Source organism: Vespula vulgaris, chromosome 3 (genome assembly GCF_905475345.1).
Source record: "Vespula vulgaris chromosome 3, iyVesVulg1.1, whole genome shotgun sequence".
Classification (NCBI taxonomy): domain Eukaryota; kingdom Metazoa; phylum Arthropoda; class Insecta; order Hymenoptera; family Vespidae; genus Vespula; species Vespula vulgaris.
In genome coordinates, this window is record NC_066588.1 from 6,948,433 (window position 1) to 6,974,122 (window position 25,690).

At 40.9% G+C, this 25,690-nt stretch overlaps 1 protein-coding gene across 3 annotated transcripts in view; it reads left to right on the forward strand.

Moving 5' to 3' along the window:
- Window positions 1–25,690, forward strand: part of LOC127062452 (protein slit) — a 307,729-nt gene that overhangs the window by 199,132 nt on the left and 82,907 nt on the right. The window contains exon 2 of one of the 3 annotated variants that reach the window (XM_050990699.1): window positions 23,926–24,043. The exons of the other annotated variants lie outside the window; for them this stretch is intronic. Coding sequence (XP_050846656.1) covers window positions 23,926–24,043 — 118 coding nt within the window. The remainder of the gene's footprint in view (window positions 1–23,925; window positions 24,044–25,690) is intronic. 3 annotated transcript variants of the gene reach the window in all.

Here is a 25,690-nt window from a genome sequence, read left to right on the forward strand (position 1 = left end):
CGTAAGTGGGAGGTTAAGATGCGTCTATCGTCTGTAATTTTGCGCCCTGTTGGGAGAACAATGGCCAGTTCACGAATACACCGTGTTGTTCCCCTTCCTCCTTCTCTCTCTCTCTCTATGTCTCTCTGTCTCTCTTTTCCTCCTTTTTTTTCTTTCTATTTTTTTTCTCGGAACACGCAACGGGAGTTATCGATCGATCTCAATCTCCGTATGGCATTCGAAATTTCGGAAAAAATATATTTCTCCTGCGTATAAAATTGGAACGACGTCGTTCTCGCATCGACGTTCTCTCTCTCTCTCTCTCTCTCTCTCCCTCCCTCTCTCTTTCTCTGTTCTTCAGTTCGACGGTATCCAGGATAAATTTATGCATTAATTTTCCTGCCGAGAATTCAATCGAAATGGAAGCGTTATTTTCACGAAGAGAATTTATTCTAAAAATATATGGAGACTCTTAGATGCGACAGAGAGATCTTACTGACAGTTTCCTTTCGTACCATCGGATTCCTCGATTTCAATGTTCGATCGACTTGTCATTTTACTACTTGTCGATGAATCGTCCAAGCTGTTCTCGTTAAAGCCGTCGACATTGGAATAAGGGAATGAAGGAAAGAAAAAGATAGAGAGATAGAGAGAAAGAGAGACAGATAGGGAAGAACGAAAAAAGAAAAAGGAAAAAGGATCGAGGGTCAGACTCCTTCGAATCTTCTCTCTCGGCTGCTTTACATATAGATCGAGGCACCTTCGCAGAAACGGAATTGGATTTATAATAATACTTAAACTCGCGAGAGGTCGCAATCGTAAAGCGTGCGACGGCTTTTAAATTTTTTTATGAGAGCCTCTGCTGGCTACCAGAGACCAAAAAGAGAAGAAGGAAAAGAGAAAGAGAGAGAGAGAGAGAGGGGGGTGGAGGGGGAGGGGTGAAGAGAAATATCGTAACGCAGATGGCAGCGAACGTTAGTTCGAAGCATAAATCATTCGTCGATTTTAGCAGTGACGACGCGTAACGTTTAACGCAACGTTAACGCGAATCAATACGAACGTAAAGGATCTTGGAATGTTCAACGATTTTATCGACGACGATGACGACGTAAGGACGTTAATTCTCATTGTACAGTATTATGGAGATCATAAACTGCCTTTGGTTCTCTTCTAGGTAGTCGCCGCAAACGCCACCGGCACCGTTATCCTCTTTCTTCTTCTCCGAAGGAGAATGGCGAATCTATAACGACTTGTACTCGTTTCCTCGATAATGTCGTCCCTTTAGCCAACGCTTAACTTCGTTTTCCTTCTTGTGGATCGCGGTCGAACGTATATACTCGGCTTTTATGAGCCTATAATGGAGCCTTTCTCGTTTGAAAGAGAAGGAGGAAGAGGATCGGGGGGATGGATATGGAACGTAAACGTCCAGGGAGGCAGGAAAAGTGCGATAAATAACGAAAACTTTGTGCATCGCTTCGCACGTATGTGTATGTGTATATATCTACGAGAGAAAGAGAGACAGACAGGCAGGCAGACAGACAGACAGACAGAGAGAGAGAGAGAGAGAGAGAGAGAGAGAGAAAGATGAAGAAGCTGCTATACTCGTGGTTTAGAGAAGCAGTGCTTTTTGAAACATGGGTGGGGATCTGTTCCGAAAGGGATTTCTCCAATACGATTACGTACTCGTGTATATGTGTGTGTGTGTGTGTGAAACTCACGTGATTTCTGTGTTGGGGATATACGGGAAGCGTCCACCTACGTCTTCCAGCTACTCGATGGAATATCCATTTGTCGACGTCTCGTTCCTTACGGCGATGAGGCTACTCCATAAGGGATATCGCTGTTTATTGGACGTATCCACCTTTGGATCGTCGGAACTTGTCGAATGGTAGTGGAAAAGAGACAAGCAGAAAAAGAGAAATATATATATAGAGAGAGAGAGAGAGAGAGAGAGAGAGAAAGGAAGTCCCTTCTCTCTTTGTGTCTTTTCACTCGTACGAAAGCCGTCGCTGCGGGGTACTGTCAAATATATTTCGAAGATGCGACCTCCTTTTGCGAGTACATTTGTGGGAACGTTGAAATATTCACGAACGTCGTTAAAGTTTTCATTTTTCTGATCGATTCTTTCGAATTAGATGCTTTTGTAAGGTATATTCATAGTAGGAATATAGGATCGATTTGACAAATGATATCGTGGTTATATATTTGACACACACATATATATATATATATATTTATATGTATAATTTATATCTAGTAGTTTCTTTAAAAAGATCGTTCTTGGAGAAAGCTCTCTCTATCGTAGAAAAGAAGTTTTTATTCGAGCAAGGTGGATCTATAAGAACCGAGGACATCTACATTTTGGACGATTCACGTTCGAAGGAATAATCCATTCGTCGAATGGTCCTTTCGTCGCCAGTAGTTTTCCTCCCCTTTCTCTCCTTTCCTCTCTCTTTCCTTCTCTCTCTCTCTCTCTCTCTTTCTTTTTATCTTTTTGCGTTATATATACCTATTCCGACATTTACTTTTATTCGTACGGTTATTGATAAACGATAAAATCCAGCCGGAAGTTTCCCCCGTTCATAAATTTCACGGCACTTCCGTACGACGAGAAACGTTCGACAAACCGTTCGCGACGAATAAATCACTTCTTTTCGTCCCCTCGGAACAGGGAATCGCGAGAGAGGCACGATTTTCCCCGGCTAACCGTAATCCCGAAGTTCTGCGAATTAAGAAACTCTTCGAAAAAGGACCCTTCGATTGAAATGATTAAGTGTGATTTATATATATATATATATATATATATATATATAATTTATTAAAATCGTATGACGAATAAAAAAAAAAGGAAAGATAAATAAACGAAAATAAATTATTGAACGATTTCTACATGAAATCTTCGTTAAAAGTCTAGCATCTTATTAAATATATATGTACACATATGTATCTAATATATATATATATGTGTGTGTGTGTATTATATATAGGTTCGATCGATTATTATATATAAGTATTATTATATATAAGTTCGATCGATTATTATCGTATTACATGAAATAATTACATGCCAATTTTCCTCGAGTTTATAAAAAATAAAATAGATACTTGGCATATAATTTTTCGCGTTAGTCGTAGACGAAAATAGTTGGATAAATATTGAAAATGCTAGGAAAAAGGGGCATGGAAGCGAGAAGTTCATTTCGTGCGCGCGAGGGAACGATCGTAGTAGTCGAGACGCGTGTTTTCCGGAACGGAACCGGGAGGACTTTGAATTACTTACGTCGTCTCACAACGTCGACTTTACCTTCGGTATATCTCGAATAGAAATATAACTACATGAAGCTCGTCCTTCATTCTCTCTCTCTCTCTCTGTCTCTCCGTCTCTCCGTCTCTCTGTCGTTCTTCCCACAGCCCTTTTTCTCCATCAGCTTTTCTTTCGGCTTGTCCCTTTCCCTTTTCTTTCTCTTTCTCGGTTGCTTCTCCTCTTCCAGAATATTTCCCTTTCATCTTCGACCGAATCCCACCCCAAACCATGGAATGCAAATCGTATTTTGCTGTAAAACGTGTCGCTTCCCTACCACGGAAGCCATCACGGCGAATGTAGATATCGCACCGACGAATCGATGGTGGTTGGGGGTAGAAAGAACGAGCATCGTGCCGAGGAGGTTAGAAGAGGGAAGATGTTGGAGGGCAGAGGAAGAGAAGGAGGAGGAGGAAGAGGAGGAGGAGGAAAGGAGGGTTTCTGGAATATATGTATATAGTCGAAGGCCCATCTCGAAAGAAAAATACAAGGGTAAGGGGGATTGTTCTTGGTGGAATGGTTGCTTGGGAGGGACAAAGAAAAGAAAAGAAAAGAAAAGAAAAGGAGGAAAGAAGAGAAAAGAAGAAAAAAAAAGGAGAAAAAAAGGACAGTAAAGTTTTCTACCGGTCGCATAATGCCGAGGCATCGTTCGTATAAACTTTCGAGAATGGTTTCTTAAAGAAGAGCCGAACTATTTCCATATCGATGGAACTCTCTTGCACGATTTTGTACGGTCGTTTTATCTTCTGCATCAGATAGATTGATATCAAAGAGAAATTATATTAGTTTTAGTACTACTAATGTAAAATGTACCTACTAGATACATAATATCGTTAAGGTAAAGCCAGAATTATCAATGTATGTATGAGAACGAGGAAGAGGAAGAGAAAAAGGAGAGAGGGATAGAGTACAAGTTGGAAATCAAATTAACACAGCGGAAACAACGTCGAGCGAATAAAACAAGATCCGTATTATAGCAAGAAGGAGAGCAACGATCCTCTCTCTTCCTTGTCCTATGGGAAGTCAAAGTAGACAGCGAGTAGCATATCGTTATGAGAGAAATTTCGAAGGAGGTCAGAACTCGCGACTCGAAACTCCGTTCGTGCGTTTTCGATCTAATTCGAGATATGCTGCAGTGGTACGCGGAATAATTTTCACGATGCTATGAAGCCGAGAGAGAGAGAGAGAGAGAGAGAGAGAGAGAGAGAGAGAGAGAGAGAGAGAGAGAGAGAGAGAGAGAGAGAGAGAGAGAGAGAGAAAGAGGGAGAGGGAGAATTGTAGAGTCGTACATACGTTCTACGTGATCTAAATCGTCGTATACTATATACATATATCTGTATTTGTGCGTAGGTGTGCGTGTTTCTACGTATTCGCGAGCGGAGATGCTCAATCCGGGAGCGTGTCACCGCGTTAATAATAATGGGGATTTGGAGTTGTGCGGGTTGCTTCACATGCAAATCAGACAATCGCGGCCGATAGATACATGGGGTTGATGGTGGCGTACCGAAGAGCGAGAGGTAGAGGAAGGGTTGAAGCTTCGGACGGTGGCTTTAATTAGATTACTCCGCTATCGTCGTCCGCCTTTGCCACGTTCGCTTTTCTCTCTCTCTCTCTCTCTGTCTCTGTTTCTGTCTCTCTCTTTCTCTCTCTCTCTGTCACACAGCTTCCTCGTTCATCGACAGAGAAGTGACACTCTGACGTATGTACGTAAAGTACGTTAATTGATAAACGTTTCGGATCGATGACGGCCGATCGTTTCCCTATAAAATCAATTATGCGAACACGATGAAATAGAACAAAGAGGATATGTGTGCAAAGTGATACGTATAAGGATCGTCGGAGAGAGACGTCTGCTCTTGTTCTATTGGGAAAATATAATCAATGGAGAAATATAAGAAATTGAAATGAAATATTAGCGTGCCTGAAGAAGAATGGTATGGTAAGTAGGAAAAGTTAATAAACTAGAGTTAATGGATAGTCGGGGTGAACGTATATGAGTATATAGAAGCGAATGGGAGGACGAATGACATGGAAAGTGAAAAGTGTTGGAGAAAGAGGAAAGAGTAAGAGAGAGAAAGAGAGAGAGAGAGAGAGAGAGAGAGAGAAGGAGCAAAGAATACCCGAGGCTATTCAGAGGGGCGAAGGCTCGACTCCTGTGCATGGCCCTTTCTTGCCGATGATTGGACACATTCCACTCGCTTCCTCGTCCCCGTCAAGCACGACGGGTTCGTCATTGTTTCGCGACAAATTAGTTTGTCAAAACCGCCGGGAGAGAGTGAGTGACTCGCGCGAGTCATTTCGCCTTGGAACGCGACTAGGCTCGGAATTGAGAGAGGCCGTTAAACTAAAAGAAAAAAGAGAGAGAGAGAGAGAGAGAGAGAGAGAGATAAATTGAAAGTGGTAGGAGGAAGGGAGGACGAGGTAGAGACAAACTAAAATGCCAACCATACCAGCCAACGTATATTTCTGTGCGCAATTCGTCCGTCTTTTCAACGCCGAAGGTTCAACGAACTTTACTGAAAAGTGGACGCAGTCTGTGTTGTTTCGTTCCATTGGTGCTACCTAACAATTTTTCTTTAAACGCAGACGTCCCGAGAATGTTATTTTTTAGAGAATGTATTTTTTAACGCCGAAGAATAAAGCTAAAGAATAATGCCTAGAAAGTGTGTATATAAAAAAAGAGAGAGAGAGAGAGAGAAAATAAAAAGATGTTTTCACTAACACTAGAATCATTATTCTACCATGATAATATTTTCAATAATTGGAAGTAGTAATCACATCGTGCGCTGCAACTTTCGTACTGAACGAATCGCACGGCTATGGTACACGCGTAACAAAAGCGCGTCTATGAATTAAACTTAATTATTATTGCATATGCCGCGGCAGCAATGCAATTTCTGCATGGAAATTAAAGGTAGAGAGAGAGAGAGAGAGAGAGAGAGAGAGAGAGAGAGAGAGAAATAGAGAGAAAGGGAGAGAACATGTGTGGCTCAACAGTAAAAGAGCATCACTGAATCACCATTTTGCATTTTTCATTCCTTTTTTAATTGTGACTCGACCGACCTCTGACCTTACGAATTTATAACGTAGCATTATGTTAATGAGGGTGACACGCGTGAAATTGCAGCCATGCGGAAAAAAGATTACAAGAAAAAGAAAGACAGAAAGAGGAAAAGAGAGAGAAAGAGAGAGAAAGAGAGAGAGAGAGAGAGAGAGGGAGAGAGAAAGATCGTGGATAAGTAAGACAAGAAGATGAATAAAAAAAAAAAGAGAGAGCAAGATCGAAGGACAAAAATGTTATTTTTCTGTACGAGATAAAACCCCTATGTCGGTACATTGTACGTCGTAACGTGTCACCCGATATATACCGTAATTACCTACAATCAGTCATGGGATTACGTAGATTCTGCGGTCTCGAGTGTCCCCGCTATTCGTTTCTTTCTTCTAACGTCTATCTCGCATGCACAATCACCACCGTTAGTGTAACACTAGGAGAAAAGGTTTCTGTGAGCGTGCTAAAGTGCACCTCTCTCTCTCTCTGCATTTCCACTCCGCGCTACCTCCCCTTATACATAGGAAGTTTTTGCAGACTTCGTTGAATCGTGAATCATGGAGGAAGCAGGGATCGTTCCTACCATAATTTCTTTCACGGTAGCGATAAAAATGTGCCGGTTTAGTTGGTTCGTATAAAAAAGAAATGCTGAGGATGGAAAGAAAAAGAGACGAAGAGGATGAGGAGGAGGTGGAGAGAGGAGAAGGGACCGTCGTCCAAGTGAAGCACTTCGGTCGAAAAGCATGGAAAATGGAGAAAAACTCGAGCTGAGGGGTTCTAGGCCAGGATAAATAACTTTGTTCCCGTCGCGCCACCTTTTTGAGAGAGCAAACAGAGACGGAACACTCCTAACACTCTTTTCCAGTTTGTAATAAAGCGTGATGCATCGCACCTGCTGACATAACTTCGCGACTTTCTAGAGCTAGTTGGTCCTTGTTGCCAGCACAAAGCTCCTTCCCAGCCAGTTCTAGTAAATTTTTATCGCAAAAGTTACGATTAGAATCGATGGCTTCTGAGTGAGTCACCGGTTATTTCTCACCTTTCTCTCTCTCTCTCTCTCTCTCTCTCTCTCTCTCTCTCTTGTGTTTACGCGTGGGTGCGAAGTTACGAGCAGGTGTGAGAAGTATTATCCCTTCGTTTCTCGTTTGTGGGAAAAAAAACACACATACGGTGAGGTTCTTCTTTCCATTATCGAACTCCCTTTCGAAGAGTATCAATTTTTTTAATTTCCGGACGGTTGAAAGATCCCTATCTTTTCGTGACGATCGATCACTAGCTTTTGCAATTCTATTGCGACGGATCAAATCTATGAATATACAAACCATTTATTTAACCGATCTCTTATCAATCGTTCGATTTGTTTTTCTATGTTAGTGATCTTTTCGAAATTGGACTCGCAGCAGTTTTAAAAGAAAATATTCAACGAGAGTATCTGTGATAAATCAAGTTTCCTACTCGAAGGATGACGAAGAGGTCTTGAACACGAGTTATCTGAACTATAATAAATTAAAAGTCTTTTTACAACGTGCAACTTTTCTTCTCTATCTATTATGAACGAGTGAGATACATAGTTACAAGAGAAAGAGAACGAGAAAGCAAGAGAGAGCGAAAAAGAGAGAAAAAGAGACAGAGAGAGAGAGAGAGAGAGAGAGACAGAGAAATGAAACTCGAAGGGAAGCAGTAGTGTGATGGACGAGCAACGTCAGGAGTGGAATTCCCTGGGTACAGGATGCGAATCGCTATGGGGATATGTATGCAGTTATGCAGACTCCACCGATGCGTCACTCTAACGCATTATACGTCGTGCCATGGGATCGCACATACTCCCTTGAGATCCTTCAACGACCAAGGGTCCTGCCGGAGATATAGTCCGTCTCTTAGTACACTCTCTTTTTCCCTCCATTTTCTTAGTTACAACTTGTCACGTGTCTTCTGAGATCTTCCTTTTTCGAGAAAAAAAATGATTCTTTTAGGAAATCGTAGAATAAATTTCGAGTTTCACAAGGATTCACCTTCCTATATCATTTCATAATACAATTTCGAACATTTTCTCGTATCTACTAGTGCTGTTGTGGTAGCTGCTTATTCGAAGAATACCGACGGATACGTATAAGATCGTTTGAAGATTCGGCGAAGAGATAAAGGATTTCGGTGTACCTTGCTGTAACATCGCGAATGTAAGGCGTGGCTCGCAAACGACGACGTGTTCTTCCAACCCTCGCGCTTGTTCCTGTCGAAGCTATCTGTCAATTTCGTAGCGGTTCACTGGAGGGTACACGATCTTGCCTTCTGCAAGAAAGTTATACAGAAAGGAACGGTCGCGTTAAAATTATGCGCTCGTTCAAGCAGATCGCGGAATGTGCTCGTTAACGAACATATCTCAAGTCGATTTAAACGCGTAACCATTACGAAACCACACGACAGTATCGAAAATCGTTTGATAAATATTTTTTCTAGCTATCTAATTAGATCGGTTTTCTTTCGATGAAGTCCGAGATATCGAACGATGGAGGAAGTCTAATATATAAATCGAAGGATTTATCAAGAAAATAAGATTTTTATGTCTCCGTGAGTTTCTCGAGGTGGAGCTTATAAACCAATCCTCGAGTTCAAAGGTATTTAACCCTGTAAAAATCTACTGTTTGCGAGTACGGTATATTTTTATATCTTGCACTTTATAGATTCACATTTATGAAATTGACAACGACAGATAGAAAGAGAAAAATTTGTTCTTTTGAAAAGCTGTTGCGATCGCATAAATTTGTGAAACGAGTAGTTAACGAGGACGGCTTGCGTTGCATAGATATGAACAAGGGAAAGAGAAAAGAGAGAGAGAGAGAGAGAGAGAAAGATAAACTATACGTGTATTTGTACGCGAGAAAAAGAGAGTGAGAGAGAGAGAGAGAGAGAGAGAGAGAGAGAGTTTGACAGCCGTTTGGAATAATTACCAACATCGGCAAATTGGAATAGGTGTTTTGGGATCGACAGCAATTAATCTCCAGCGTGTCGTGATAATGACGAGAGGATTTTCCTAATTAGAACCTTCGATGCGTCGAACGTTCATCTGCTTCGCGTTACTACGCCATTTTCGTGCTAGATTACATTGCAAAGCTCATTATTTCCCGTTTTAATGTCGGCGCGGAATCGACTGAAATGTCACCGATGGATTCATTAATTTCAGCTTTCGCCTGTAGGAGTTCAAATATGCGTGACCATCGAAATCCAATTTTGTTAACTCATTTCTACGAAGTAATAAAACTTGATACGATACGATACGATACGATACGATACGATACGATACGATACGAACGGAGCGAACTAACAAACGTAGGAAAATCAACGGTGCCGATTCGTCCACGTGTTCCGCGTTACGGCGACGCTCTCGGAAATTAATGATCGACGCTCATGACGAAATACCGGATCCTGCGTATTCGATTAAATCCGAACAGAAATTTTAACGATAATACGATTATATTCATCCAGTGACCTCATCGTCGTCCATTCCTGCCTTTACCGATCCTGCTTTTTCGATAAAACGAGATACGCATGTATTCGTGTATGTCCTGATCATCTCGTTTAACTTCGAAATATTTTCGAACTTGATAAACTGACCTCCTCCATTTGTTTCCCCCGACTCCCGAACTCTTCACTTTGAATATCGCTTAATAAATTGTCGAGAAACGAATGAATTCAAATGTTCGGGCGACGCTTCGTCGCTCGATCTCTCCCACCATACTCGTTCGTACGAGGGTTCGTAAATTCGAAAGTTTCATCGCGTTTAAAACGCTCTGACGAATATAAAAAAGATTCTTCCACGCGACGGGTAGTGTTGATTAATATTAGATTAAACCTATGGTCGTTTCGCAGAGGGTTGAACGTACCTTTTTTATTTTTTACATGCATCCCTTTGTCCCTCTCTCTCTCTCTCTCTTTCTTTCTCTCTCTTTCTCTCTCTACCTCTCTCTCTTTATTTCTCTACCCTTTATACGTTCAACGATTGGAAGCGTAGAATTAAAACGTCGTCGATCCAGAGGTAGAGAAAAAAGAGGAGGGAGTGAAAAATGCGTCTACTAAAATTTATCGCCGTTTTCTCGTTGCACTCCAACTAACTTCGTATATTTTTTTCATTGTTTTATCTAGTCCCATCCCACACGAAAGCATTGGCTAGCCATCAGAATTTCAAGTACGAGTACACGCAATTACATTCGCGTTTACGCGCCATCACGCTTTCCTCTCTTCCTGGCTTTCCACAGGCAGGAACATTTTTTTCTCATCGCGGACACGCTTCTCACGCACGCGGCAACGCACGGTATTGGTTATCGCGGTAGACACAGGCGGTGCTCGCGACAAGTTTGCTTTCTCTCTCTCTCTCTCTCTCTCTCTCTCCCACAAATCGGGGAACATCGATTCGATCGATCGTCCCCTTGTAATTAAGGAGGGTCCTAACGAGGCGCTGCATTTCAATGGTATAATAATCGAGCGTCATCGTGCTTTCCTCTCTCGCTCGCTGACATACACAAGCAAACACATGCACACACACACACACGTATACATATATACAGATACATATTCTCTCGAATAGGAGAAGGGATCGGAAACAGTCGGCACGGAGAGAGATAATCCTATGGATCAGTGGAGCCGAGGAGAACAGTAACACGGCGACATTGCCTCGTAAATTCCACGCTTGTGCGTGACTCACGATACGATCGAGCCCTTTTGGATTAGCCATCACCCTCTTCTTCGCACGCGCGCTCTCTCTCTCTCTCTCTCTCTCTCTCTTCCTCCTCCTCCTCCTCCTCCTCCTCTTTCTGTTAGTGTAAAGAGTTTCGTCTAACTAGTCCTAGATACTTAATACTTTGCCATTCTCTGCGATCGAACGAAATTGTAAGATCGACCGAGCGAGAATTCGAAATCGGTTTTCGAGGAAGGAAGAAAGAGAGAAAGAGAGAAAGAGCATGTTGGTTAAAAGGGATATCCCATTTCTAGACGGATACTCGTTACGCTCGATCGGATCGAAAGATCCCACCTTAATGCCGACTTGCGATCTGGAATTGAGAGGGAATCGTTTCGAGGCTGTTTCACCCTCTACATCCATGGATTTCAACGAACCCGATAGAGGGTAATTAATTTCGCGAAGAGGAAAGCGTTGTTCGCTACGTAATGGAAATGATCGATACCAGTGTGTTATGGGGCTTACTTTGCTCAAAGACACGTGTAATGTTCTCGAAACGTGCCATTTTCAATCATTACAACGATCGCTTGATTCTCATGATCGTTTCACTAGCAGAATTTCCAAAGGCTCAATCACTTTGATCACTTCGAATCTTTACGATCTTCGATATTATCGAGAACTTTGACTGTCTACGTTGTGTTTTGCATGAAATTGATAAAAGAAAGAGAGCGACAAAGCGAAACGATTCTTAAGGAATCCGCTTATTTGGAAGAGAAAGTATTCGAATCTGAAATCGACGTTCTTCGAATGTACTTTTCGACGGACCACCAACCTGTCTCTTTCTCTTTCCCTTTTACCTCGTCTGTCTTTCACCTTGAGTCTCGTGGGGAAAAGGGTGAGGTAAAAGTAAGGAGATAACGTGGCACAATAGCCGACGAGAGTGGCTTCTTAGCATCCACGATTGCATTAGTCAAATTCTTATTCCTCCTCTCTACCCTTGGAGGACTTTCGAAAGGAGGAGCGAACATGCTAAAAGAAGAAAAATAAGAAGAGGAGAAGAAAAGAAATTTGTTCGACGACGAGTCCGACGAGAAGTGGAAAGAAAACGAGAGAGGAAACAGCACTGGTAGCAACAACAGAGGTAGTCGGTGGTTTGAGTGAGATATTCCGTCCGACGACGGAAACGTGTCGCTTGCTACCGTACGTTGGCTTGTAATGCGAAACTAAAACAGAATTATCTGGCACCCTCTTTGGAAAATAGAGAAAAAAGTGATAGAAAGAGAGACAGAAAAAGAGAGAAAGAGAAAGTTCGAAGGGTGATTCTCAGCGAGGGTGGTTGTCATCGCTTACCATATATTCTCGTATCGAAAGAGGGTGCATTTTAACGTGACTAAAAAAAAGGTATCTACGTTGTGCTTAAGGCCACATTTCGTGTTTGAAGGAAGAAGTTTTGGGTTTTACCAAAAAAAGGAAGAGAGAAAGAGAGATAGAGATACATAGGTAGACAGATGGATAGGTAAAGAGAGAGAGAGAAAGAGAACGAATACGATACGCGATGTCACGTTGTGTTTTACACATCGAAAGCTTCCATGGGAAGCACCGAGAGAACGTATTGATTCGATGGTGCATCCCAACCACCTGTCTCCTCCCTTTCTCCTTCCTTCTCCTCGCCATCTATCCTCGAAATCTCGCGGATTGATTTGCAGTATTTCGAGGATTACCATCCTACCCCCGAACTCTCTCATCGACCAGCGAAATTCTATTCGCGTCAAGGAAAATGCCGTTTATTATTCGCCACGAGAGGAGAGGCAGGAGTAATGGACTGTTGTTTTTTTAAGGAATACCACTCGGCAATTTGCCAATGGTGGTACCGGAATGAAATATTTATGAATGGAGTCGTTCCCACGATTTTGGAGTAAAAGATAAAAATCTTGTTGTACGAAAATTTACATTGAAGATATTTGAGAAGAGAGACAGAGACAAAGACGCACAGAGAAAGAAAGAGAGAGAGAGAGAGAGAGAGAGAGAGAGAGAGAAATAGAAAGCCATGAAAATTCGACATAAGGAATAGGAGACGGTAAAGTGAATTTATGAATTTTGACAAAAGAATAATGGAAATAGTAATCTCGCCGAAGGCGAACTCGATCTATGAGAAAAACGGAAGAAATGGCTTATTGCTTCTCGCACGTGCCGACCAAAACCCTTCCGAGATCGGAGTATCGAGTCGTAGCTCAAGCTCGAGAGCATATTTCAGTCTCGCCTTACCAAACTCGCTCGTAAATCTTCTTGGTTGGCGAGACAAACAAGAACGACGACGACCAGCGGAGGTGCCTGCCAAATTTCAAGAAGAGGAGGTCGCGTGGGTTTAAGAAAATACTTTCGTTCGTTCACTTCGACCAGAGAATTGAATCTTTTTTCATTTGTAAGTTCCACGCTATTCGGTTTAATTATATATACACGAGCCATTTTCGTCCACATTTATTTTAACTTCTATCCATTCTAATTCGATGCTCACTTTAGAAACTAAATCCGTACGATTTGGAGCTCGTTGTAAAAACCCGTTAATACTTTCGTTTTGGTAATAAAAAAGGATTTATTGGAAATGAAATTTCATGATCGTTACGATTTCATTTCAACCATAACGTCTTTCTCACGATCGTTCATCTTTCCCTCCCTTTCGTTATTTTTTCTCTCTCGAGTGCGTTGCTGCGGCAACGATATCGCTGCCGGTCGCTTTTTGAGAGGTCGTCTCGCCGACCACGTCGAAAGGTACACGAGCCAAGAGTATCACGTTTCAATGGTATCGATGATGCTTGCACGTTGATATTTCGTTGAACCCCCTCGTCCGTCGAATATATCGTGATATCAACGCTTCCCGTGAATACCAAAAACAAACGACATCCCTTTGCCTCTCTTTACACGAATTACTTACTTTACCCATTGATGTTTCTACTGTAATCCTTGTACCGGTATCATAATGTCACTTTGATAAAACGACTTTCTTTTTATTATCGTTTAGAACGGTTTGTTGAATGAAAAATTAATCAAATCGATTCCCGATTTGACATATTCGATAGAATTTTAACAAATTCTTCATTTCAAAGAAAATCTCCAAGTTTTTCTACGATCAAATTAATAATATTATAATCGATATATAGTATAATCAAACAATGGAAAAAATGGATGAATATATAAAAAGTGAATTAAAAGTAAATGTAATATCATTCATCAATAACTAATTGTAACGTTATTTATTCATTTAATATTGTATTTTTACAATCAGATAGATATCGAATATTTTCCTTTTGAATTTTCCTTTTATATATCCTGGGCTATTATAATACATGTCATGCTTCGATGCGTATAATAGAAGCTAATCTAAGTTGGCACGAAGCATGGTCCTTTATCTTCGAAGCTGCCTACTCCTCACGTAGACGAAAAATTCGTTATCTATAGTCCTCTCTGTCGTATCCAGGACGATAGAATTTCCTGGTCCCTTCCGTCGTCATCATCGTCGAACGTGTACCATTCTCCTTCCTTCAGTAGTCTTTCTCCCTCTCTCTCTTTCTCTCTCTCTCTCTCTCTCTCTCTCTTTCTCGTTTCACTCTCAATCTCAATCTCAACAGATGATAGCAACTGTACGCCTCATTAGAACCCTGGAGTAGGTACTACGAGGAACGCGCGACTCGCCTATAGATTTTCCATCCTCGCGTTCGTTTGTACGCCATGCGTCTCGTCACGTCTCTTGCGTGGGAGAGAACAAGTTAGAGTGACAGAGCGGGAGAGCAAAAGAGCGAGAGAGAGATAGAGAGAGAGAGAAAGGGAGAGAGAGAGAGAGAGAGAGAGATGGTGGGTTCCGATAATGCACTTATACGGACCACCGTAGGGAGGGCTGGTGAGCCTCGTAACAAACGCATTCAATGCCACCTTGATTGGACCTCGAAATGCGACGATACATCGAACCACCGAGCACGATGTAGCAGCCTGACGTTTTCAGTTCGTACGATTCGATTATTCCGCTCGTGTAACCAAGCCAACGCGAGAGGAAGAGAGAGAGAGAGAGAGGAGGAGGTAAAGGGAATCCACTCTTGAGAGCGTACAATGAACCATGATAATAAGATATTTGGTATACATCTTTTGGTATTCCATTTCATATTTCTATTTTCTATTTTTATTTGAACTATCAAAGTTGTATGATTTGTTATCTATTGATATCGATTTTGTTGGAATCTTTTGTATTTATTCGATTCTTCTCGAAGAGAAACGAGTCGATAAGTAGACGTACACCTGCAATAAAAGATTTCTCTTGAAAGATATTCGATTTTATTAAAGGGGCAAGCGTGGTAACGTCTCGATAATGTACGTGTTTCCATCGCACGTATCATTCTTAAGATAACGTATCGAGAGAAGTGCATCGGCCGTTTGGACTAACGTCCTCCTTTCCATCAATCTCTATCTGCCCTTTTATCTTAAACGTCCTTACGATTTCAAATATAATCTCGTACTAAGTCTTCTCGTCGATTTAAAAAGAATAGAGAAAGAGAGAAAGAGAGAGAGAGAATAAAGGTAGAGAAACGAACTCGAAGACAGCTCTCTGTTATGCAAGCACGGATATATGTGCACACTTATATGCAAGTCATATACCAGATCTTAACTTTAGGATAAGGATGACGCGCCGAACGTGTATCGATCGACGTTTACGATCCGCAATGTTCGATTTCCTTGAGGGGGAGAGTGAGGGAAGAGATGACAGACACGTATAGGGTACGGTCGTTCTTAACGACAATACAGATAAGAAGTTCTCGATGATACGATCGAAATCTGACGGTTCCTTTCCACGAAGGAAATCAAACGATTCTTTCGTTTCCTCTCATGGGAATTTACGATGGTGGGAGGAATAAGGAAAGAGATAGATGTATTATCAGAACCGTGCATTTTTCTTATATAAATCTGAAAATTGTAATTGTCGATATTTTTGGAATGGAATTATGTTCGTTTGAATAGAAAAGAAAAAAAAAGAATAAAGAAAAGAAAATCGTTAATGTTGTAATAGGACGAGAAGCAAATTTGTCTTCTTCGTGTAATAAGCAGATATATTATGTGTACGTATATCCACGTACACATAGTTGCGTGCGCAAAGCAACAAGCAATCTCGAGGGATATAATAACGTACGTCGGCGTTTCGAGATCCAGACGGAAATTCCAGCGGTAGGTACTCGCATTACTCCCTGAATCGCGGAATGCCTTTGACGTATACGATAGAACGCATTTGTAACGGGTACGCGGAGAAATCGGAGATAAACGAAAGCGCGAGTAACCCGCGATTTCCAGGGATGAATTGTTTATTGCATTCCAATGGAGACGACGGCAACGATGTTCCAGACATGGATTTCGCTTCGCGAGTAAGAAAGTCGAAAGAGTATGTCGAAATCCAACTTCCGATGAAATATCACCTTTTCTCTTTGATTCCGTATATACGACGAGGATACGACAAACGAGGCATCGTAGAGAAGAAAGAGGGATGAAAAGTAGAGAAATTCGTGATAAAATCCAAAAATGTTATTCCTTTATTAAATTTCTCCCTTGCGAAATGTGCACGCGTATGCACATGCTGCGAAAACTTGTTACGAAAAATATTCCACTTTTGTTCCCGCTATCATCCACTTCCGCTACTTCTCTAAAAAATTTGTCGAATTCCGTCGCAGTATAACTTCGAAACTCGTTTGTTGTTCGTTAACTTCTCGTTTACGGGCGTGCTCGAAATTCGTAAGGTAATTAGAAAACAATCTCACGGAGATATTTGTATCTACATTTCTTTTCTCCTCGATTCTCTCTCTCTCTCTATCTCTCTCTCTATTTATCTATCTATCCATTTGTCTATCTCTCTTTGGCTTTCCCAATATTGAAAGTTTTTTTTTAATCTTGTCCATCCTCCAATTAATGGCCGTGAGGCAGCTCTTTTTTTTTACGTATGACTGCATTTTTCAATCTCTTTCACAACGCGAATGCAACCTACTATAGAATTTCTATAGATACATAATAATCGAGAGAAACGTATCGTAGAAGTGTAGTCGTACGAATGAAAACGCGAATACCAAGAGACACGAATCGAGTATCTCGCGTATGCTTATTGGCTGCCGTAGACCTACCGATATCTCGAGTCTTATCTCGCGCGCGAATTAAATCGAACACGTGCATGGTGTGCGAAAGAGAAGGAGAGAATGCAAGAGTTACACCGACCAGTAGCCGATCGACCTGTTATTACGCGATCACATCGTTATTTAAAGTTCTACGGTAGGAGTGGTAGGAGTGGTAGCAAGCAACAGTAGCGTATGGCATGAGTAGCACAGCAACAGCAACAGCAGCAGCAGCAGCAGCAGCAGCAGCAGCCCCTAAGGCGACTCGGCTTTAATTCATCGCGCCACGGACGATAAGAACGGAGCAACGAGAGATTAACGAGGCCGATTTTCGCGACGTTATTCCATCCAATGCCGGAACGTCTTCGTGCCGTAGAGAGAAACTGGAAGCCCGTGGGCTCCAGTTTCTTTTACGGACTGCTCGAAGATCGACGAGGTCCAAGCGTAAACTCGACCTTATCTTTCTCAAAGACTCCAACATTTTTTTCGGATCTCCTTCTTTCCCTACTTTTTATTTTTTTATTAATGCAAGAACGAACGAAAGAACGGTGGCTTCTGCTCTCTCTCTCTCTCTCTTTCTTTTTCTTTTTCTCTCTCTTTCTCTCTGGTCGATCGATTCATTGAATAAAAAGTCTCGAGACAATTTACATAATACGCAGTACGCTTTTTAAGTAGCGCCGCGGGCCGCGAGACGGTAAAGATTGATTTATCAAGCGAACAGAATTTACGTCGTTTTCCTTGGCTTCCTCGTATTTCGCTGTGGTATAATTTTCTCTGATTAATCGACCGGCTTTCCGTCTTCCTTTTGTTTTTTTCTTTCTTCTGTTTATTTTTATTTTCATTTGTTATTCTTCGTTTCGTTCTCTATGACCTTCTCTTCGAAGGACCGACCGCTTTTGTGTATTCTTCGACCGATCAAGGTTCTTAGATTTTGTCGGATCGTTTTTCCGACGATTAGGAAAGAGTCGTACGCGGTTTTAACGTATTTAGGTCGGAGATATCGATTTCTCTAAGCGAGCGAGAGCCATGGATGAACGTCGATTACGGTCGAGCCCAACCGTTGCCGATTGTCTCGTTCCAGTGTTCGGCCGGCGACATAATGGTCTCGTAAATCGTACGTTGTTTGTAATTAATCAGGCCAGACTAATCGACTCAAGAGAGAGAGAGAGAGAGAGAGAGAGAGAGAGAAAGAGAGTGTGCTTCAAGCTACCGCGACCGATGGAGAATGTAGCTCCATTTTGAGAACTAGGCCAAGTGTTTCGGAGAAATACGCTCGCATATAATTTCCTCCTAATTGTGAATCGAATTGTGACGTCGTAGGATTGTCGAATAATCGTCGAAGCGAGCGAAGCTCTCTAATGACTTATTCTCTAGTGTTAAAATCGATTGGATTCGTTTGTTCGATAATTATACTTATCAAAGCAGCGACACGCACGAAAAGCGTGTGACCTTAATATATAAATAAAAATGTAGGTGAATAATTTCGGTAGAGACAATTTAATTTTTTTGAATAAAACGTAAATATAATATTAGACTCGAATGTTGTACGGTCTTATCTCTTTGTTATTTTTCCTTTCTTTCTTTCTTTCTTTTCTCTTTTAAATTTTCACGACCTTCGTTAGTTAATTACGAACCACGGAGCGATAAACACGTGCGTACTTTCGTACACGTTAAAGTTCGCAGTAAATTCCCTATCGATAATCATTTCTCATTCCACTCCACTTAAATCAAGCACGGAAATCACGCTAATCTAGCGTTATCGATAACGCATAATATAGCAGATAGCATGAAGTATTTATTATGCAAATGGAGAACACACGAAACCGTGGTGGCACTGAACTCTCGAGTGACGTTCTGGGGGTCAATGCACGATCTATCATTACCAACTGATTCATCGAATTTCAGGAAACATCGAGTCTACATATTCGTTTGAGATACGTTGATATCAGCCAGATATATCGAGTATTTCTCGCTAACGTAAAATCAGTGACGAGGTTAGATATGGCGTATAAACACGGATATTACACGAATAAATTCAAGAAAGAGAGAACGTGAAAAATAGAAATGTAATTAGCAATGTTTGTATAGTTAAAAGAGTATGTACGAAAGAGAAAAAGAAAGAATTCGGTCTAATCGTTTTTAGCGAAAATAGAACATCAGAGATAATGCATTATTTTCATGACCGTTTCTGTTTTCTGCTCGCTCGTCGCCGACGTTAGATACTTTTGCATATAAATTGACGTTTTTCTGTCGAGAAAGAGGGTACTGGAATTTGAATCATTTTCATAGAAATGAGAAATCTGTGATTACTTCACGGATCGTACGAGCGAGACGAGAAAACTAGGAGAAGATTTTTTCGATTCCGGAATGATTACAAAATTCTCCGATCATTTGTGTAAATTTTTTTCTTGAAGATTTAATCTAGGAAATCATAAGATTTTGGACATTTTCAAATCTGCGGGAACGTCGTTCCTGTAATTAAATTCGAACACGAGAAGAAAATATTTTTAAGAATAATTTTTGCAATTACATGTCGAACACAAAAAGAAGAAATATTTCAAATTGGGTTACTACTAACGGTAGTTTAGACGTAGAAAAAAAAATAAATCTCGTGAGGATTAGAAATCGAATTAGAAAAGGGAGCTGAGAAATTGGTGGACAAGAAGAATGGTCCAGCGTTTGGAAACTGCGTCTGTTCGAAGCGTGCCGATTATAAATTCACGGGTAAGAATAAAGCGTTGGTTTCTGAAAGCATTAAGAACAAGCGGTTGCCCAATCGAGCGAGGAATCCATGAATGGAGCAGCCATCCAGAAACACAGCTGCCCTCTCTCTCTCTCTCTCTCGTTCTCTTTCACTCACACTGCCTTTCTTAGTCTTCTCTTGTCGTCGCAAACGACAAGGATCTCCCTCCGGGTTCTGGACAATTACGCCGACACCCAAGGCGCCTCGAGGTGGCCCAGATCAGACTGCTCGTTTCTGAAGCTGCTACTGGAGTTTGGTAAGTGCTCGCTCGCGTACCGTACGTTCACTCGCGAGCGGAGCTATCGTTCGACTTTGGTGAAAGAGAGATGGAAAGATAGGTGGATAGATAGAACGAGTGAGCAAGCGATAGAACGAGAGCGAGAGAGATAGACAGATAGATAGATAGATAGAGAGAGAGAGAGAGAGAGAGAGAGAGAGGGTTAAGAAAGGTCCCCTTTGGAGGAGACAAGTCGCGAGATAATATCAGAGTCACTTCCTAAAGCCGTGGCTCGCATAAAGGCCGAGAGAAACTGCCGCCCGGAGGAGCCAGTGAGATAGAAGTACGAGCCACCAAGAGACAGAGAGAAAGAGAGAGAGAGAGAGAGAGAAAGAGAGCGAGAGAAGAGAAGGAACTGTTCTCGCGAAATCGTGGTCCTTTCGCGTGGAGAATTCAACGGCGAGTACGTGTGTGCATGTTCCTGTAAAGTTACTTCTTTGAATGTATGTGTACAGCTCTTTCTCTCTCTCACTCTCCTTCTCTCTTTCCTCCCATGTATATGCATAAAAGATGCTAATCTCAAACGGTAGCTCCTCGCACTGCCGCGAGTGGAGCAAGGCTCTCCAACGTTCGCCAACTGTTCACTTGGCTGCCCTGCCACCGAAAGATCCAGGGGTGAGATTGTAGCCCATTCATGGGATAACGCGTTACGTACGTGTGCACTGTGCACTGTGTACCGTTCTCTCTCTCTCTCTCTCTCTCTCTCTCTCTGTTTCCTTCTCTCTATTTCTCGTTTTCTTTCTGTTTCTCTTTCTCTTTCTTTCCGTCTCTCTTTTTCTCCTTCATCTCCTTCTTCGACTCCTTTTCCTTCTTCTCGTCCACGAGTGCAGAACTACTCGTTAGCGCCGCTAAATAGACGCAGATATATCGACACCGTTCCCACTGGTTACCCAACAACTGGCTCGTACACCCTCTCTAGATCATCGATTCGATTTCCAGACCGAAAGTGTGTTTTGTCTTGTCTCAGCTCTTGTAGATCCCCTGCTCTAGCACGATCAAGAATTCATGATATTTCTTTTTATTCTTGTTATCCCGCTCGGACGATCGATCCGTATTCATATCCTTTATCGAAATTCGTGCATATATTATATTTATAACGTTATTTTCGTTTACTATCGCATATATTATATTTTCTTTTCTCAAATGATTGTTTACCGTAATAAATCATGACGAATACATTTTAAATCCGACAAGCAACATTCATCATCGCCGAGATTGGCCGGCTTCTTTCCGACGCGTAATAACTCGTGGAAGTAATTTAATAAGAAGAGCACGATTTACCAAGGTCATTTCTTTCTTTCTTCCTCTTTTCTTTCTTTCTTTTAGTATTATGTAAACCAGCGTATTCTGCTCGTGGAAAACTGTGAAAGATAAAAAAGTTACGCGAGGTATCTAAAAAAAAAAAAATAAAAATAAAAATAAAAAAAAAAAATCCGTACTTCGTGTCGTTTCGTTTGAGATTCCCGCAGTGTTACCACGAAGAAGGATACCGAAGAAGGCGCCGGCAACGAAAAGATGGAAGGGAGAAGGGAGGACTGTGCATTTGCAGCCTACACTGAAGTGAGATCTAGGGCCGAGATTACGAGAAGCCCATTCATGAGATAACGTCTATGCATCATCATCGTGCCGTGCTCGTTACTAACAGACATATATACGTACGCGTGGTTGTTCGTCCATGTGTATATGTACAAGTATCATCTCGAGTCTCGGTCCAGCCAAAAATAGTCTCGATGCGATCTGATATAACAGAACGAAGAAAAGATATTTGTGACATTGGCGAACGATCATATCGGATTGCATCGAAAAGTATCGATTTCTAGCCTCGCTCTCTGACCATCATCTTATCGCGAGCACCATCTATTTTCTTCAATCTTTTGTATTCCAGATATTTTTATACAGACACTGACTCGTTGACCCGTCCCAGTTATCACACTTTCATATCCACAAAATAGGTTCATAATATATGAATTAATAACGAAGAATTCGATTTTACGTACTATTCTATTATTATGGAAGTATATTTTTCATCATCGATTTATTTTTATTTTCCTTCGTAAAATATTCTATAGGTAAAATATTCTGTCACAAGTTTTTATTATTAGTTTGTCTTTAATATTTTATATATACGATTCCATATATACGATTGATAAGGTTATTTACAGATTGCATTTTCCGAGTTTAAGGGTTGCAACAAATCGCACAGTCGCCAACGATAAAACCGTTTCGTCAAGCCGAACCACGACGGTTTAGTTTGTGACGACGTTTTAGTTGAGAAGGGCAACTATATGCGTGTTATGTGCTTGCTCGACATAAAATGTAAATGCGTCCGCACTTGCTCTGCCGTTTGGCGATAAGTTTTCTTAAGGCCTTGAAACTCGAGTTCACGTTGAAGCAAACGGGGTTCGTTCGTTCGTTCGTTCGTTCGGTCGGTCGGTCGGTCGGCTTCTTGACTCTCGCGTCTCGAAGATTCCAGCTCGAGATTGTCCTCCATCCCTCTCACCCTCTCCCCTACCCCCTCATTCATGGGATAATGCACGCACAGTGCACGTCGACGTTTTGCACTCGTTAAAAGCTAAGTAAACAGACTGATATATCAAGCTTGAGACAGGCTAATCGCTTCAGTGATCGTTTCGTCTCTGGAATCCTCACGTAGTAAATGTTCCGTGTCTCTCTACGGGCCGATAAAATCGGCCCTACTCTCTCCTTACTTCACCGGCCGTTCTATCTACTTCATAGAAAACTTACCTGATCTCGATCGGAGGTGAACTTGTTTCTTTAAAGGAACGTGTTTTTGATTTACCTTCTTTATATTGTCATTTGTATATTTATAAAACTTGATATTTATTATTAACAATTTTTATACAGTTTATATATATATAAACTATATACATAAATGTATATATATATATAAATAAATTATATATATATATATAAAACTTATTATATAGCATTTAAGTATATACAAATTTTGAGAACACAAAGTGCAACCAGCCACGAGACATTCTGAATAAACTTTAGCATTCAACAGATCGAATCCGTTTTAGCGCTGACGTTAATAGCCGTGTGTGTGGATATCTACATCGATACATAAGTAGCATACAAAACATGAACAAACCGATGTTTACGCGTGGCACACGAAAACCTGTTGAATCGTGTTTGACGATGAATAAGTTTACAGGAAACTCATGCGCGTCCGACTGGCTGGGCAATCAATATGTAACGAGGAAGTTAGTCGATCGTGTTTTGCTACACTCTGACTCTCTGCTTGTCGAAGTTACTTCCGGCTTAATGAATATAATTAGTTACGATCGGATACGATAAATATGCGTTGAGTAAATAACTGTTAAGCGCATCGTAATTGATTCCTTTTCTATGAGAAAGTTCCTTCCTTGAAATTTGTTTTAACAATAACGTTGACTGTTTACTTCGTTAACATTTTTCATTTATAAGAAAAATAAACGTCTTACTTTCCTTGTTTTCTAACGTAAAAGAGAATTACAGGGTATTCGAACTAATTGAAGTTTCACCGGCACGTTTCTTAAATATGTACATAAGACGTCATACATTAATTCTAGCTTTTTAAAATTTATATAAATCGGCTTTTCTTCGAGTAAGATTATTTTATTATTTAAAAATTGTTGGTAAAAATTGTGGAGGAAATTTTGTATTTACGGACAACTATGCTTTTGGAATATAATTAAGATCGATCATCGATTTTCTTGGAAAACGAGACCTACAACGAGATTTCTTTTTCTTTGTTTCAGGTAAGTTGAAGAATGGTGGTTCGGAGATGGAATGGAGAATCGAAACACGTACTTTAGTCAATCATCCGTCCTGCAACGAGAAAGACGATCCATCCCTTTTTCCTTCTCTCGTTTTTGAGTAAATACCTCGCATCGTTGACTTAACTACTACGAACACAACTACTCTGATATATTTTTATTGCTTCGACCGTAAAGCGGACATTTTCGCTTTGAGTTCTTCCGCCATTTCGTAGAATGACGATGGAGCTACGAGATTGTCCGCATGGGATGTTCTCAATTAGCGAAATATTTCTGCCCACGACGAGGACGCTAAGTACGCGCGGCGTGACGTACACGTAAAATAAAACTTTTACAGACATATTAAAAGTTTATTGCTGTCATAGCTGAAACTCGCATGATTTTTCTCTTCAATCAGCTCTCTCTCTCTCTCTCTCTTTCTCTCTCTATCCTTTATAAATGTCCTCTCTATTCATTCAGTACATTAGTCTTGGCCACTAATTTACTCACAGCATCCGGTCCACACGATTCCGCTTTTCAAAGCGCGAAAATATTTCAAGACGTTCTCCCGATATTCATTATAACGTACCATCTTGTTGGTTTCCACGTAAATTTGTCATTTAGAATCTAATTCTTTCTCTCTATATATACACATCTCTAACTATACTTACCTTTAACATACATTCTTAAGAATATCGTTAGTTCTCTTTCATATGTTAATTAACTCACATCCATTATTTCGGTAAAATCGATAATATCTTGCGACCTTTGGAATCTTTCGTAACCATTTCTCTCTCTCTCTCTCTCTCTCTCTCTCTCTTTCTCTCTCTTTAAAGAATTTCATAAACACGTGTTTTGAAAATCTCTTTTAGGAATGTCAAACTTTCTCTTAATTTTTAATCTAATCAAATGTTAGTTACTTTTGCTTAGTCGGACATCAAGATAAACCTTTGCACTATGCCCACGATCTCTTATCATTTTTGCATAAGGCGTCCTATGCGGTAAATTACACCGTAAAGCTCTGCTCGTTCATAAATCATTACATCCTTCATATTAATCACGTGGCTATCGCTTTCACGAATCAGGCTGGCGCTAAATTCCGGACCGCGAACTTTGATAGCAACGATCTCGATGCATCGTCGAAGAGAACTAACACCATGATTCTTTTTATTCTTTAACTAGGAATACATAATAAAAAAAAAAAGAGAGAGAGAGAGAGAGAGAGAGAAAGAGAAAAAGAGAGAGAGAGAGAGAGAGAGAGAGAGAGAGAGAGAGAGAAAGAAAGAGAGAAAATGAGAACATAGCGAAACAAGACATGTATAATGACGCATAATATTTTGTCAACGTAAAAGCACCATTGATCGACATTTCTAACGAAAAAGCGTACAAACAAGAGCGTTTACCTATCGCGCCAGCATGAGAAAGCTATTCTTCATCCATTCCCTGCGCGTTTTGCCCGTGTAAAAATATACAAACAAGAGGGTCGATGTTTTGTAACAAAATCGGAACATTCACGCACGTTGGTCCGTTCGTTGTTGTTTCTCCCCCACCCAAAAAAAAAGAAAAAAAGAGGAGAGAAGAAAAAAGAAAAAAGAGATAGAGAGAGAAGAGGGAAAAAAATATAGCGGTTTACGAAACGAAATAAATCAATAAAATATTTACGTTGAATTGTCGGCACGACTCCAGACACGAACTAATTTCCCCTTCGGATTATTTTCTACTTGAAAACACAAATGAACATATACGCATGTGTAAACACGTTGAGAAC